Source organism: Anabrus simplex, chromosome 14 (genome assembly GCF_040414725.1).
Source record: "Anabrus simplex isolate iqAnaSimp1 chromosome 14, ASM4041472v1, whole genome shotgun sequence".
Lineage (NCBI taxonomy): Eukaryota > Metazoa > Arthropoda > Insecta > Orthoptera > Tettigoniidae > Anabrus > Anabrus simplex.
The window spans coordinates 60,251,565-60,267,151 of NC_090278.1; the positions used below are offsets into that span (position 1 = coordinate 60,251,565).

General features: G+C 42.1%; 1 protein-coding gene across 1 annotated transcript in view; it reads left to right on the forward strand.

The window, feature by feature from the left end:
* The window catches only part of LOC136885684 (cryptochrome-1), a 132,275-nt gene extending 116,786 nt beyond the window's left edge, over positions 1–15,489 (forward strand). The window contains exons 9-10 of the mRNA XM_067158389.2: positions 2,715–2,917; positions 10,127–15,489. Of these exons, the coding sequence (XP_067014490.1) occupies positions 2,715–2,917; positions 10,127–10,560 (637 nt within the window). The 3' untranslated portion in view covers positions 10,561–15,489. The remainder of the gene's footprint in view (positions 1–2,714; positions 2,918–10,126) is intronic.
* Positions 15,490–15,587: the final 98 nt, after the last annotated feature.

Consider the following 15,587-nt stretch of genomic DNA (forward strand, 5'->3'; position numbering starts at 1 on the left):
GATCCCTACTCTGACGCGCTGTTTTGAATGAGTCGTGTGTGCTCTTAAGGCAGAGGCTCTAGTAGTAGTAGTAGTAGTAGTAGTAGTAGTAGTAGTAGTAGTAGTAGTAGTAGTATGACGACCTGGTCTAGAATTACAGTTTAGGCGTATTCCAAATTATAGCACCACAGTTCACTAAATAATTCAAAATTCAACCCTAAAAAGAGCAGTTCCTTAAAAGGAGATTCTTCCTCTTCACTTTTATTAAATTCTACATTCATTTTATTCAAAATTAGCAGTGAAGAGGGGTTTTCTCCTCTGGCTTGGAGGAAAAAATTGCCTCCAAGTCAGATATATTTTTCCGCTGCCAGTGTAGTGAATTGAGATTTCCCGACTCATCGGGTACTCCTAGCAAACACATTAGTAAAAGGGCATAGTTTTTGCCCTGGGACTCTCCACTATTCGACACACACACACCCCCCCTCCTCCGAAAAAGACTAAAAGTGATCACGGCTGTCTGCGGCCTGGTCATTCCAGCTCTGGAACTTTGGACTGTTAGATCGGCACCGTAGTACTGTTTGTTAAAAGTGGGAAAATGTATGGATTTTCATTTGATGGAATACACTGACTGACAGAGCAAATGCAACACCAAGAAGGAGTGGTCAGAACTTTATGCCAATTGCAGGGTAGACTGACGTCACTGAGGTATGCTCATGATGTGAAATGCGCCGCTGTGCTGCGCACGTAGCGAACGATAAATGGGACACGGCGTTGGCGAATGGCCCACTTCGTACCGTGATTTCTCAGCCGACAGTCATTGTAGAACGTGTTGTCGTGTGCCACAGGACACGTGTATAGCTAAGAATGCCAGGCCGCCATCAACGGAGGCATTTCCAGCAGACAGACGACTTTACGAGGGGTATGGTGATCGGGCTGAGAAGGGCAGGTTGGTCGCTTCGTCAAATCGCAGCCGATACCCATAGGGATGTGTCCACGGTGCAGCGCCTGTGGCGAAGATGGTTGGCGCAGGGACATGTGGCACGTGCGAGGGGTCCAGGCGCAGCCCGAGTGACGTCAGCACGCGAGGATCGGCGCATCCGCCGCCAAGCGGTGGCAGCCCCGCACGCCACGTCAACCGCCATTCTTCAGCATGTGCAAGACACCCTGGCTGTTCCAATATCGACCAGAACAATTTCCCGTCGATTGGTTGAAGGAGGCCTGCACTCCCGGCGTCCGCTCAGAAGACTACCATTGACTCCACAGCATAGACGTGCACGCCTGGCATGGTGCCGGGCTAGAGCGACTTGGATGAGGGAATGGCGGAACGTCGTGTTCTCCGATGAGTCACGCTTCTGTTCTGTCAGTGATAGTCACCGCAGACAAGTGTGGCGTCGGCGTGGAGAAAGGTCAAATCCAGCAGTAACTGTGGAGCGCCCTACCGCTAGACAACACGGCATCATGGTTTGGGGCGCTATTGCGTATGATTCCACATCACCTCTAGTGCGTATTCAAGGCACGTTAAATGCCCACCGCTACGTGCAGCATGTGCTGCGGCCGGTGGCACTCCCGTACCTTCAGGGGCTGCCCAATGCTGTGTTTCAGCAGGATAATGCCCGCCCACACACTGCTCGCATCTCCCAACAGGCTCTACGAGGTGTACAGATGCTTCCGTGGCCAGCGTACTCTCCGGATCTCTCACCAATCGAACACGTGTGGGATCTCATTGGACGCCGTTTGCAAACTCTGCCCCAGCCTCGTACGGACGACCAACTGTGGCAAATGGTTGACAGAGAACGGAGAACCATCCCTCAGGACACCATCCGCACTCTTATTGACTCTGTACCTCGACGTGTTTCTGCGTGCATCGCCGCTCGCGGTGGTCCTACATCCTACTGAGTCGATGCCATGCGCATTGTGTAACCTGCATATCGGTTTGAAATAAACATCAATTATTCGTCCGTGCCATCTCTATTTTTTCCCCAACTTTCATCCCTTTCGAACCACTCCTTCTTGGTGTTGCATTTGCTCTGTCAGTCAGTGTATTTCATGTGAAATCATTCCTTTTACTCGCACCATTCCCAATGACGTCCTTGTACCGTAATGACCTATGTTCATTTCAGTTGGGAAAACCACTAAGGCAATCTTTCTGAGGATGTAAAACGGCAGGTGGAGAGTGAGTGTCTGCCATTATAATGCAATTCCCCAACCTGATTGTGAATGATGGTAGGCAAACGGGCCTACCATTACAATGAAAATTCTCTAACGCAGTCTTCATACGAGGAAAGACGTTTGATGATTTCTCCGTCGCGTTTCCAGGGTAACGTAAAGAGCTAAGCAATTTAATACAGTCTTGCTCACAACATGTACGCTTCCTAACCTACAATTCTGTATACAATGTAGAATTCCATAGTGAAGCACGAGTATATCAGCTAGTAGGAATTAAAATCAATGTGATATCAATTAGTTCGCTGCAGCAAAAGTATCCTGCAACCACCTTCAGTGAATAGTGAATGCATCCAGCAGAAGTATCAAAACCTGTACGGATCACATTTTTTGGACATTTTGATCTGTTACTCCCATTGCTGAACTGTACATGTTTACTTCCCCCCCCCTATGATAACCAGAATTTGTTTTCATTATTTTAATGCACTTCGTGATTTTATTGAGAATATTATTTTCCTCTCATAAGTTGTGTCGTATGAATAGTCATACTAAAACGATTGATGTTTGTACAGGAAGTATCTTCCAGTCCTCAAGAATTTCCCCTCGCGCTACATCCACGAACCTTGGAATGCTCCGGAGGCTGTTCAGAGGGCAGCTAAGTGCATCATAGGCAAGGAGTATTCTGTACCGATGGTGAACCACGCTGTAGCAAGTCGGATCAACATGGAGCGCATGAAGCAGGTCTACCAACAGCTCAGCAAGTACCGCGGACCAGGTTTGTGATAGGTCATACTGTATCTTGCTAAATTTATAGCCCTGTTGAAAATATCCTTGTTGATACAGTCGCTGGTTCTTCCGTTGGCTTGCCTGTGCTGGATGTTGACTATCATCACGGTGATCACTGCCTTCACGACTCTTCAAAACTATTGTGGTGAAGATATTTTGTAATAGTCTGTCAGGTTTCTAACCCAAGACATCTGTTGTCGTTATAACACCTGAATATTTCCCCTTGTGCCTGAGGAGTTGAGTACTCGTATCAAAAACTTCCATTCTCGTTTGTAATGACTGACATCAGCGGTTCAATCGGTCAATGACCTTCTGTTTCCAGACGGTCTGCTCTGAAGGTGTTTAAATGCAGCAACTCCACGTCTTGGGCTTCAGCAGATCAAATAACTCCTTTAGGACAAAATGCCAACATCCTGTTGAAGGAAAAATATATGTCAAAATTATTATTATGAATTATTACTTTTAATGCTGAGATCAGTGCCCAAATACAGGCTGTTCCCAAAAAAAACATTGGTTTAATATGGTGTGCGGGATGGCAGACTGATCGGTTTTCAAGAAGGAGCCCTTGTCCATAAATGCACGGTTTGAGCGCTTGAGAGTGTCGAAATCTGAGAGCGGTTGTCATAATTTGTTCCGATTTAGTGTCTTAATACGGAAGGTATGCAACCCTTTAGGCATCTGTGTACTGCAGATGGACTACCTCAGGCTAATAACATTCCTGCGCATGCGCTACATGCCTCCACACAGTCCTTGGTGTGCATCCTACTGTGTTACTTGTGTACTGTAGTCTGCCAGTGCAGTAACGTTAACAGCAGTGCGACACGTACCAGTTCACAGCTATGGAAGTGACTGACATAGTGCTTGCATATGGCAAAGCGGATTGCAATGGTAGAAATTTTGCAAGATTTTATGTGGAACATTTTCGAAACAGAGGTACCCCACATCATTCCACGTTCGCAGTCATCAAGAGACGACTAAGAGAAGCCGGACAGTTCCATGTAGGTACTTTCTGTCCAAAGCATTTTGTGCTTGTTACTTGCGAATACGTACTATCCCTTTCTACTGTTCATCCTCTGTTAGGTGCGGGTCGTCCACGCTCGGCTCAAACGCTACAGTTTAAGGAGGATGTGCTGACAATGTTCGAAAATTACCCATCCACCAGTACTTGGAAAGAGATACAAGCGCTGCACACAGGTAAAAGTGCCGTGTTGTCCATGAACAGCAGCTCCATCCATACCATCTGCAGAAAGTCCAAGCATTAAGGGACGAGGACTAGCCAGGACGAGTACGGTTTGCGCAGTAGTATTTACAACATTGCATACTCCAGCCACAATTCCCGAGCTTTGTGCTATTCACGGACGAATGCATTTTTACTAGAGACGGCATATTAAACTTGCACAACGTGCTTGTTTGGGCGAATAAAAATCCATGTGTTCAGCTGATTAAAAATCTCCAACACAGGTTCGGTATTAACATCTGGGCTGGGATAATTGGTGACCGTATCATTGGGCCATATCTACTGCCGAACAGACTGACAGGACAGATTTACCTCATGTTTATTAGAGATGTTTTGCGTACCCTATTAAGTGCTCCAGAATACAGTGGTACGGGCATGTGATGTAGATGGAGCCTACAAGAACAGCCAGAATAAATTTGGAAAGACAGGTGGAGGGGAAAAGACCTGCAGGAAGACCTAAAACCTGATGGATGGACATGATCAAGGTTGATCTAGTTACCAGAGGATGGACAGTGGATGATGATTGTTCTCCATGACAAGTTGTATATGGACATGAAGAAGTGGAAGAGGCTTATTAACAGTACTCAGGAAACTGGAACTGTTCAATGATAATGACTGGATAACATGCCACTAAATGTTCGGCAGGTAATGTGGCTGCAACACAATGGAACTCCAGCACACTTTGATGTAAATGTGCGGCATCACCTCAACGTCTCATTTCCAAATTGATGGATTGGTAGAGGTGGACCAGTTCCATGGCCAGCACAGTCACCAGATATAACACCTCTCAACTACTTTTTGTGGGGTAGCATGAAGAATATGGTGCATGGCACTCCTGTAACGTAAGTGGAGGACCTTGTTGTTGCTTGAGTCCACAGATTGATTAAAATTCTTCAATGACAACCACATATATTGGGTCATGTGAGTGAAGCTGAGCACCGCCGGTGTAGACTCTGCAATTACATAAGAGGTAAACAGTTCGAACCCCATTTGTAATGAGCCCGATGTGCTACTAATGTTGGGTTTATTGATGACGTGGAACACACACCTATCTCACACTTCGATGCATTACAGCATCCAAGCCGTGCCTTTCTGGATATGGATTCCTTCTTAAAAACTGATCAGTTTGCCTTGCCGTAAAACATACTGAGCATTGTCGGTGTGTATATATAATAATTTTTTTGGCAGGGGGGGGGGACACACCTTGTATAAGTGTTGCATAGTAGTTCAGAGAACATGCGGCATCTTGCTATTTGAGTCTGCATGCCGAAGGTTAGGTGCCCTTGAGTAGCCTTTATTTAATATACTGTATATACACGAATAATCCCTGTGAATTTCTTTTCAAAAATTTGGCTGCAGAACGTTGGGGTGTGGTAACGATTTGCGTGAAGGTTAGCACAGTACTCTGACATATTTAACAGAGCTATAAAAGTACAAAAAAAATTATTTAGTTTTAATTTCCCTTCCTAAAATGATGGTGCAGGTATTATTCGTGTAATATCTCGCCAGTGTATACTCTCAGCGGGAACTCCACCACAATGTGTTGCATCATCTATTTTCTCACTCTTGTACTGGTAGTCAACCCCTTTTATAATGCAAATCCTGCAGAGGCTGGTACTTTTTTGTTCATTTATTGAGGACTGTGACAGATTTTTATGGGTTTCTTGTAAGTATCTTGATGGTTGCCTACCAGAGACTTATTGGGGCTGTAGCTTCAACTTATTGAAAATGTTTTAACCCATTGCGGACCGTGGACGGCGTAAGACGTTTAAGCTTGCTCGTGTGCTGCGGGCCGTGGACGGCGTAAGACGTTTAATGTTCCGCGCGAAGCAATGCTGTTTATATTCGTCATCTATGCAGTCTTACACCTTAGTCAGTGTTACTTGTTGTAGCAGGAACTTGGTTGACGTTTTTGAGATAACCCTCGCGTTGAGTGGGCTCATGTTTATCTTAGCTGTTTTAGCGGGAATATCTCAGCACTTCCGCGCGCGTCAAGTCAGTACTTGAGATTCCAATGCAGTGCGTATCGTTCTTACTGAGTGTAGTATAATGGCTTATAAAACAAAGTTTCTTATGGAAGATTAATTATTAGATATTGTTCACAATGATTATTCTGGTAATGAACTTATTCCTGAAACAGACTCAGATAGTGATGAGGAAATGCCGATTCCCGAATCCGATAGGCCTATAGAGGAAAGTGAAGTGCCTGATACATATCATCCTAGTTATTGTCCACCATTTACAGAGAATTCAGCTATAAACTTTCAAATAGAAAATAAGCAGGATATTTTGAGTTACGTGAGTATTTTCATCAATGACGAATTTTATCAGTATGAGTGTGAGCAGACCAATCTATACACGAGTCAAGTGATAAGTAGTACCAATATAATGGTCCGTTATTGGACATTATAAATTTTCCAGCAAACTCATTCTTGGTTGCCTGTGTTTCGCCCTCATGTGCTAAGTTGGGCTCATCAGTTGGTACTTAGCACACCTACCAAGACGCAAGGCTAGTGCATACCGTGGAGGCCACTGCATAGGCTACTTGAAGCCACCAGCAGTGCCAATGCACTATGGGAGACTATGTCTCACTTGCAAAAATTGATGCCTGCCCGGCCATCAGATGATATAGATGTTGATTCCCATAGGGAACATGAAATATTTGTCCTGAATGAGTAAATTTATAATACCAATATAATGGTCCGTTATTGGACATTATAAATTTTCCAGCAAACTCATTCTTGGTTGCCTGCGTTTCGCCCTCATGTGCTAAGTTGGGCTCATCAGTTTGTACTTAGCACACCTACCAAGACGCAAGGCTAGTGCATACCGTGGAGGCCACTGCATAGGCTACTTGAAGCCACCAGCAGTGCCAATGCACTATGGAAGACTATGTCTCACTTCCAAAAATTGATGCTTGCCCGGATTCCCTATGGGAATCAACATCTATATCATCTGATGGCCGGGCAGGCATCAATTTTTGGAAGTGAGACATAGTCTCCCATAGTGCATTGGCACTGCTGGTGGCTTCAAGTAGCCTATGCAGTGGCCTCCACGGTATGCACTAGCCTTGCGTCTTGGTAGGTGTGCTAAGTACCAACTGATGAGCCCAACTTAGCACATGAGGGCGAAACGCAGGCAACCAAGAATGAGTTTGCTGGAAAATTTATAATGTCCAATAACGGACCATTATATTGGTATTATAAATTTACTCATTCAGGACAAATATTTCATGTTCCCTATGGGAATCAACATCTATATCATCAAGTGATAAGTGCGGCACCGCGGCCTTTCACAAGGAATTTGATCATGCAATCGTGGAAACCGATTAGTCCAAAATCCTGATATAAAAATGTACTGGACCGAATACCCTGTTTTTCATACTCCAATATTTTCTAAAACGATGTTCCGAATACGCTTCCTTCATACTTTCATTTCTTCGCTTCAGTGACAGTAATCATTATGCCGAAAATACAGATAGGCTGTATAAAATTAGACGTATTTTGAAACCTGTCACACCAGATATCACACCCTAAATATTTGCTAGATGTAAGCACAAAGCATCATTTTCCTAACATTTATAGTTTAGGAGTAATTGTAAATTGTATTAAGTGATGCGCTTCAAGAGGGCCGGGCATGAAAATGGCTGGTCCAGGCATTCAAGTGTCCCGCTCAGAAGCAGGTACTGAACGTGTTAATATATTTCAGTGAAGCGAGAAACCATTTTATTAAGACTCGATAGCTGCAGTCACTTAAGTGCGGCCAGTATCCAGTATTCGGGAGATAGTGGGTTCGAACCCCACTGTCGGCAGCCCTGAAGATGGTTTTCTGTGGTTTCCCATTTTCACACCAGGCAAATGCTGAGGTTGTACCTTAATTAAGGCCACGGCCACTTCCTTCCCAGTCCTCGCCCTTTCCTGCCCCATCGTCACCATAAGACCTATCTGTGTCGGTGCGACGTAAAGCCAATAGCAAAAAAAAAAAAAAGTTCTTCAATGAAGTCAACAAAGCAACCTAGGGTGATGTCGTGCTGTAACATTATTTCTCTGGATACAATGTTCTCCGTGTATGTCATGTCACCATCTTGGCCTTGCTCGCTCATTTCTTTAAAGACTACCTGTATATCGGTTGGAAAGCTCCAGTGGCCAAGCCAACCATCAGGCAATCGCATGGATATTTCCTCTGTTTGACCATCTCAATGTCTGTACCCACTCATTGAATTGAACAGATCTCCAGTCTTGATGTGGGAAATGTAGGATAAAACGAAAGCAGTATAAACCCAGAAAAAAGGGGAAGAGACAGATTCTAGGAACACAGGGCAAATGTGCACTTTCCACATGAAGACTTATGCCCGGGTGCATCATTCTCGGTAAATATCAGGCGTTACAAAACCGTGGTATTGTCATTAACCTGTTGACCATTGCTAATCCTTGGTTTCAAAGCCACAGTTCCTTGACACTTGTTTTACTCGCTATTATTCACCTTGGAGTAATTCCAGGTAGTATCCAGAAGGCAATGATGAGTTTGACAGTCATTTGTCCAACTTATCCAGAAGGCAGTAGTATTTTTGACAGTCATGTTCCAATTTATCCAGTTCCCAGTTGTTTACATATTGTCTTGAATAGTCAGCTGTCTTTTTATTTCTAGGATGAATATTATTTTGCACTTTTATAAATAAAAAATGTATAATCATTTCTCTCTTTCTCAGCATCATTGTAGTCATTTTTATCATATCTTCTACTACAACCCTTTATTTCTAAGATAAATTAATTTTGTTTTGTTAGGTTAGTTTAGGTAAGGTTATCAGTATCAGGCGATACAGAAAAGGGAGGGCAAATGAGAACACCAAACTTTAGTGCATTTGAAATTGAAATGCTAACCGACTTAGATTACTTCTTGGCGAATCATGATTATTTTTATGAATTGGGAACTGATGTTAGTTACCTATTAATTGTAACAAGGATGCTGCAGTCTATTTCTCTCTGTTTATCATCCTCAAGTAGCTGCCTCTGTGGATCAGTGGTAGAGTGTCGGCCTCCGGATCCCAAGATAGCGGGTTCAAACCCGGCAGAGGTAGTTGGATTTTTGAAGGGTGAAAAAAGTCCATTCGACACTCCATGTCATACGATGTCGGCATGTAAAAGGTTTCTGGTGACACATTTGGTGTTTACGCGACAAAATTCTTTAAATCTCAGCCATAGACGCCCAAGAGAGTTTCAGTTTACTCGGTCTGCCATCTAGTAGGTCTAGAGTAAAACGGAACATCGAAATTGACGAGCAGACAGCCACATGGTGTCAAATTGAAATGTCTGCACACGGTAGCTGAGGCCATACGATATTATTATTATCATCCTCAAGTTGTAAATGTACAATACGTGGTACCTAATCCATTTTAACGATAACATTTTGGCAATTTGGATGCATACAGTGCGAGTTTATATCGCTCACTTACGACTAGTAAACTTATAAATCAGATCACAACACTTTTGATGCACTTAATATTCAACTTACTCAAGAGATTATGTAGCATTTGTAGGCCTTAAAGCCTTGATTAGCTGCTTAATCACTCGTTCACGACTGGTTAACTTTTAGCCACAGTTAAATGTCGCAAATTTCAAAACCAGGCTTGATGCAACAGAAATTCAACTTAACCGTGGTAGAATGGATAGCTTACCATGGTTAAGTCGTAACTGAGGTTGTCGCAGCCAGGTGTTAAAATGTGTTAAAATCTGTCAAAATGGTGTGTGCATTAATCCTTTAATAGCATTTTGCCTAGCCTTGGTGTATTTTATATTATGATGTGATTTTCAGGTTTGTTCATGGTAATTACTAAATTTTAAGCTAGAGACAATAGTTTTATTATCTGACATTCTGGAATGCTTTATATTTAGAGGCAACAGTTGTATCAGAACTTCTATTTCTTACCGTTCGTTTTCTGACCTAGATCTTTACCTGTTGCAGGTTTGCTGGCGACAGTCCCTTCTAGCCAATCGTCTGATATACCTAAACAACGCAACTTGATCCACACTCCAGTAGCCAATCACGAGGACAGTCGGTGCCAGCAGCAGCTCGAGATGAACTTCTCTTACGAGTGCAACAGTACCAGTGAGCAGCAACAGGAGCACGATGGCAAGGAGACTGTTGTGTTCATTAACTATAGTCAACAGCAGCAGCAAAATAGGTACTTGTACTTTGAGTGCAACGGAAATAATGATGATCAACATCAGGACCTCGAGGGCAAAGAGAATGTTGCAATGACGAGCCTCGGCCACCAGCAGCAAGGAAGTAACGTGTACTATGAGCGAGATGTCGACACACGGCAACACCTGGCGGACGGCAAGGAGAACGCCATTGTCCTAACCAGCCCGCCACAACAGCAGGGTGGCAATGTGTAAAACATTCCAATGGTTTCTTCAGTGTTCAAGACAATATACAGGGTTTGGACGAGTTAGTAGGACGATGAAGCTAAACTCTCCTTTTGTTTTAGGACTTCCCGTAGGATAGTGACCGAACTGGGATCAGTACAAAGAGGAATGGCTGCAAGTGTTGCAACTGAAATGATCTGTTCTGACAAAACTGCTTTTTGCTAGTCATGCCACAGCTTTTGTTATGTTTGATTGATTTATTGATTAATAACATTGCAGTCATTGGACTATAAATATTATGATCTCAAAGTATCACTTATCCTAGAAAGACAATCTGTTAAGTCATTAACTTCTCATTGTTCCAGTCAAGTCAATTATTGAAATCATTCTTCACACTGGTTTTATCTTGTTGGGCACCACTGTTTTCACCACATGGCAATGCGCTGAATATAAAGTAGTGTGTTGCGCAGAGAGTCCTCGAAAATGCTGATATTTCTAAATAGTGTTGCTTAAGAATGGAGACCTCGTATATAACAAAAACCTGCTTTTACAGGAGAGTGAAAATGGAAAACAAAATTGTGCTAATACAAATTATAAATTAAATTTAATAATAATCACATTAATTAGATTTTGCTCTTTTACAGTTGTCATTTTGCATTTACAAGGTATATGTATAAAAGTGTACAATTTACAGTACAAGATAGTGGTGCTGGTCCATTTTGAGCAATTCTGTTGGATATTCTGTGTGTGGTCTCCTTAAAGCTGTGTAGCCACAATGAAATAATAACGATATATCAGGAAATAAACCCAGATATGGCGTCTCCATTCTTAAGTAACAATAGCTCTATTTTTTTCTGGTGCTGTCTCGCCTTCTTATGGTATCTTCATCATTCTGCAATACATCCACACTGTCAAATACAACTTGTGGGGATGATTGTCTAGTTGTTCTCATATAAACAATAACTGTATAGAAAAGCCTATTAAATTCCTGCAATAGTCCTGATATTCAGATTCTTGCATATTTCTTGTTTAAAAAGGATCATTTCTGGCTCCTCACTCCGTGTGGCAAATTCAGAGATGCCAACTTTCAAGAAAGGCAATTAATAATGCAGCTGATAGGGCACTGGGTGGGGTGGGGGGTCGCGCTGTAGATCTTTTTTAGAGTTCTCTCTAACTTACACATCATTGAAAAATCAACGAACAAAATACAATTCAACCAGATGTAACACCAACGATTGGCATATAAACAGTGTATGATTCTTACCTGCTAGAGTAACAGATGATCTGCAGTACATATCTGAGTGGTGGTTGAAGGATTTGTTCCCCCCCCCCCCAAGTAATGCAGTTGCCCCCTTTGCAGCTTGTAGTTCTTGTTTAGTAAAAGTACACTGGTGATATGCTTTTTCTTTTGATATCATGTGCATCTCTGCACTAACAGAGCACTTAACAGTTTTGCATTCATATTAGCATAAAATTCAGTCTTGTTCTTCCTCACCAAACTAAGAACTCTTTCCACTGGAGCATTGCTATGAAATACTAGAAGAATAGTCATCATTAGCTTACTCGGTGAAGGGTACTTCCTTATTCCTGAAGCATCGGTTATCTTCGATAATTTCGAATCAAAGTCTGTTGGCACTTTTATCCTTGTCAAATGGGAATCCATTCAATTGGGAACAACTAAACTGTTTCCGAAGAATCAATTTCTTCTGATGGCATAATTTTAGGAAACCAGTTAATCATAAATTCTATTGATAAAAACCTCTTGGATTTCCTATGGAAAACATCAGCAACTTCAGCATGCTCGAGAAACTTATCCCTAATTAGCCATTTGTTGACAATGTACTCATGTGTTTTTGTATAGAACAGTCTGACATCAGAATAAAACATTTTCAGAGTAGTTTCATCTCGAGAAACTGCCTTTATGTAAGCCCTAAATACTTCTTAAACAGTCTTTCACACAGTATTCACAATGTAACAGAGTTTGGAAAACTAATCATGTGACAACAAAGACAACTCTGCAAGACGTATCACTTCATAGGTGGCTAATTTTCCGGTACTGGAAGCAAAGCACGCACTGCGTTTGGCGCATGAAAAGTCATGATATTCACGAGGGACAGGAAAGGGCAATGGTATAAATGATTACTGAGAAATTTTAAAAGAAATATTCCGAGAATTCAAGTTGTAATGGCATTCCTTATGTATCAGTTCGAACATTTCAGATACTCACATTTAAATAATCAACAAAAAATCGTAATTTCTGGGTCATTCGTAAAGGTGTAATTATGATGGGTAATTCATAATTATTACGATTGAATCGTAATAGTTGACATCTCTTCAAATTGTGCTAGTGACATCATTTTCTTTTTTTCATTCCTTACACAGAAAATGGATAATGCCACATTAAATTATGTGGTGTTAATTGCACAACAAATCCATTAAAATATATCACTTACTGAACACAAAACTTTCAAACTGCCGAAGACTAACACCACAAGGAAATACATTAGAAAATGTTACAAAATAGTATAGCTGAGTGGAAGATTGTCAACCTACAGTTCCCACGATACCGGGTTTAATCTGGGCAGGAGTGACTCCATGTCGTCCTATACCGACATGTAAGATCTCTGGTGACACATTTGGTCTTTTATGTGACAACATTAATTAAACGCAGCAATTTCACCCAGCCATCTGGTAGAGTTTTTAAAAAAATGTTGAAATTGACTTGTAAGCAGCGTAAATGGCATAAAGTCAAAACTTTTGCAATATGGTTGCTGAAGCCATATGATTATCATAACAATTATTTCCAGGATGTCATTCTTGTAATTTCAAACCATTTTCATCAAAATATATATTGGTAGTCCTGTTCAAGGCAAACATTCTTCAGTTTATCAGGGTTGATTATGGAACCACTGGAACTACTTTGCCAGTTTTCTGTTTTGTTGGGAGCTTTAAGGCCAGATTCACTTCCTAACAGTTTATGATTTTTCTTCCTTTCCTTCGTACTTTCTTGGACTTCGCACAGCCTTGTAATTTTCTGTTAGCCCAGATTGGATATTATAAGTGCAGTATCTATGTCAGTGACCAGCAGGCCTTTGGTAATAGCAAGTGACAATGTTGGAGGAGTAGTGAAACCTGTTTATCCACACCATGCATATAAAATCCATTCGTTAGAATGATACAGCAGCATACTGATGACATTTGGGTGTTGTCTACTGGTTGAGTGAGCATTGCAAAATTTCAGGTTCATTAAGGAGCTTCTAGTGTGTTCGCAACAACCACTGCTTTTAGTCCATGGTGTTTATGTACGAAGGTAATCCCAAAAATAAGGTCTCCTATTTTTTTTTTTTTATAAGTACATAGACCTGTTTATTTCTACAATGGTTTACATCATTTTACAGCTTGAACATTTACCTATTTTTCTATATAATCACCATTTCGGTTGAAGCATTTTTGTAGATGCTGTACAGATTTTGTATGCCCATGTCATACCAGCTCGCTGCCATGCTGTTCAGGAAGTTGTGAACCTCATCTGTCACCTCATCGTCGGTGATGAATCGCTTTCCAGCCAAATGTTCTTTCAACTTAGGGAACAGGCGATAGTCACTGGGCGCCAAGTGGGGACTATAGGCTGGCTGGGTGATGATGTTCCACTGAAACTGTTGCAGGAGAGTAACGGTTTGCTGGGCGACGTGCGGGTGAGCGTTGTCATGGAGAATGTTTATGCCCTTGCTCAACATTCTCTGGTTCTGAATTGCCCGTCTCAGTTCTTTCAGGATCTCACAATACCTGTCAGCGTTAATTGTGGTCCCAGTGGGCATGAAGTCTACCAACAATACCCCTTTTCAATCCCAAAACACAGCTGTCACGACTTTACCGGCAGACTGTGTTTGCTTGAATGCCCCCACTGGCGTGATTGTTGCTTGGCCTCAGGTGTAAAGTGGAACGCCCAGGTTTCGTCACCTGTGACAATTGGGTCCAAAAAGTTGTCCTGTTCGGCTGCAAAGCGTTGAAGAAATGCGTGGGAAGAATCAACTCGTTGCCACATGTGGTCTTCAGTCAGTATGTGTGGCACCCATTTTATGCACACCTTCTGGTATTTCAACTTTTCCGTTAAAATTCTCTGAGCGGCGCTTCGGGAAACCTCGGGAACGAAAGTGCAGAGATCATCCAGGGTGATCTGCCGATCTTCACGGATGATTTGCTCAACCTTCACGACTGTCTCAACGGAAATTGATGGTCTCCCGCTCCTTTGTTCATCGTAAATTTCAGTCCCACCGGCTGCAAACTCTCTACACCACTTACAAACATTTTTGACATCTATGCACGACTCGCCATACACTTCCGTGAATTGGCGATGGATTTCAATCGGTTCAGTACCTTTTGAGTTAAAAAACCAAATAATTGCGCACACTGCGCACTTGGCGGTAACATCCAATGTGAGCTCCATTCTCGACGGCTGCCAAGCCAAGACTGAGTGCCTCAGGGCAGCGTGTGCATGTTTATATGCGAGCACAGGAAACACTCTTCACAATATTGTAACCAACAGCCATACGCACAGAGTTCTGTATTTATTTTAAAAAAATAGGAGACTTTATTTTTGGGACTACCTTGTAGATATCTAGTTAATAACTGCATGATCACGCAAGTGAATAAGGAAAAATTGCAACTCTGAACTTGGTAGGTGACATAGATCTGGGTCGCTTGTTGTGTCTCTCGTTAACGAAGACAATGTGTAATGTGTGTTTCAGAATTTAATATTTAGACCTGTGCTTTCTTCCTGGGATGAGTAATGGAACAGACTTCCAGTCATCTTCATTATCTCCTTTATACTGATGTTTTGAGGTTGTTATTGTTAAATGCTTGTTCTTCTCTGTAAAAAAAAAAAAAAAAAAGTATTGTGGATTTTGAAAATTTAAATTCAGTTTAGATGTCTTGTTACAGGTTTGATTTGTCTGGCTTCATGGCCTTTGGTCCAAGGAGTCCCCGGTTCAATTCCCGGACAGGTTAAGGATTTTAACTTTGGTTAATTCCTTTGGCCCAGTGACTAAGTGTCTGTG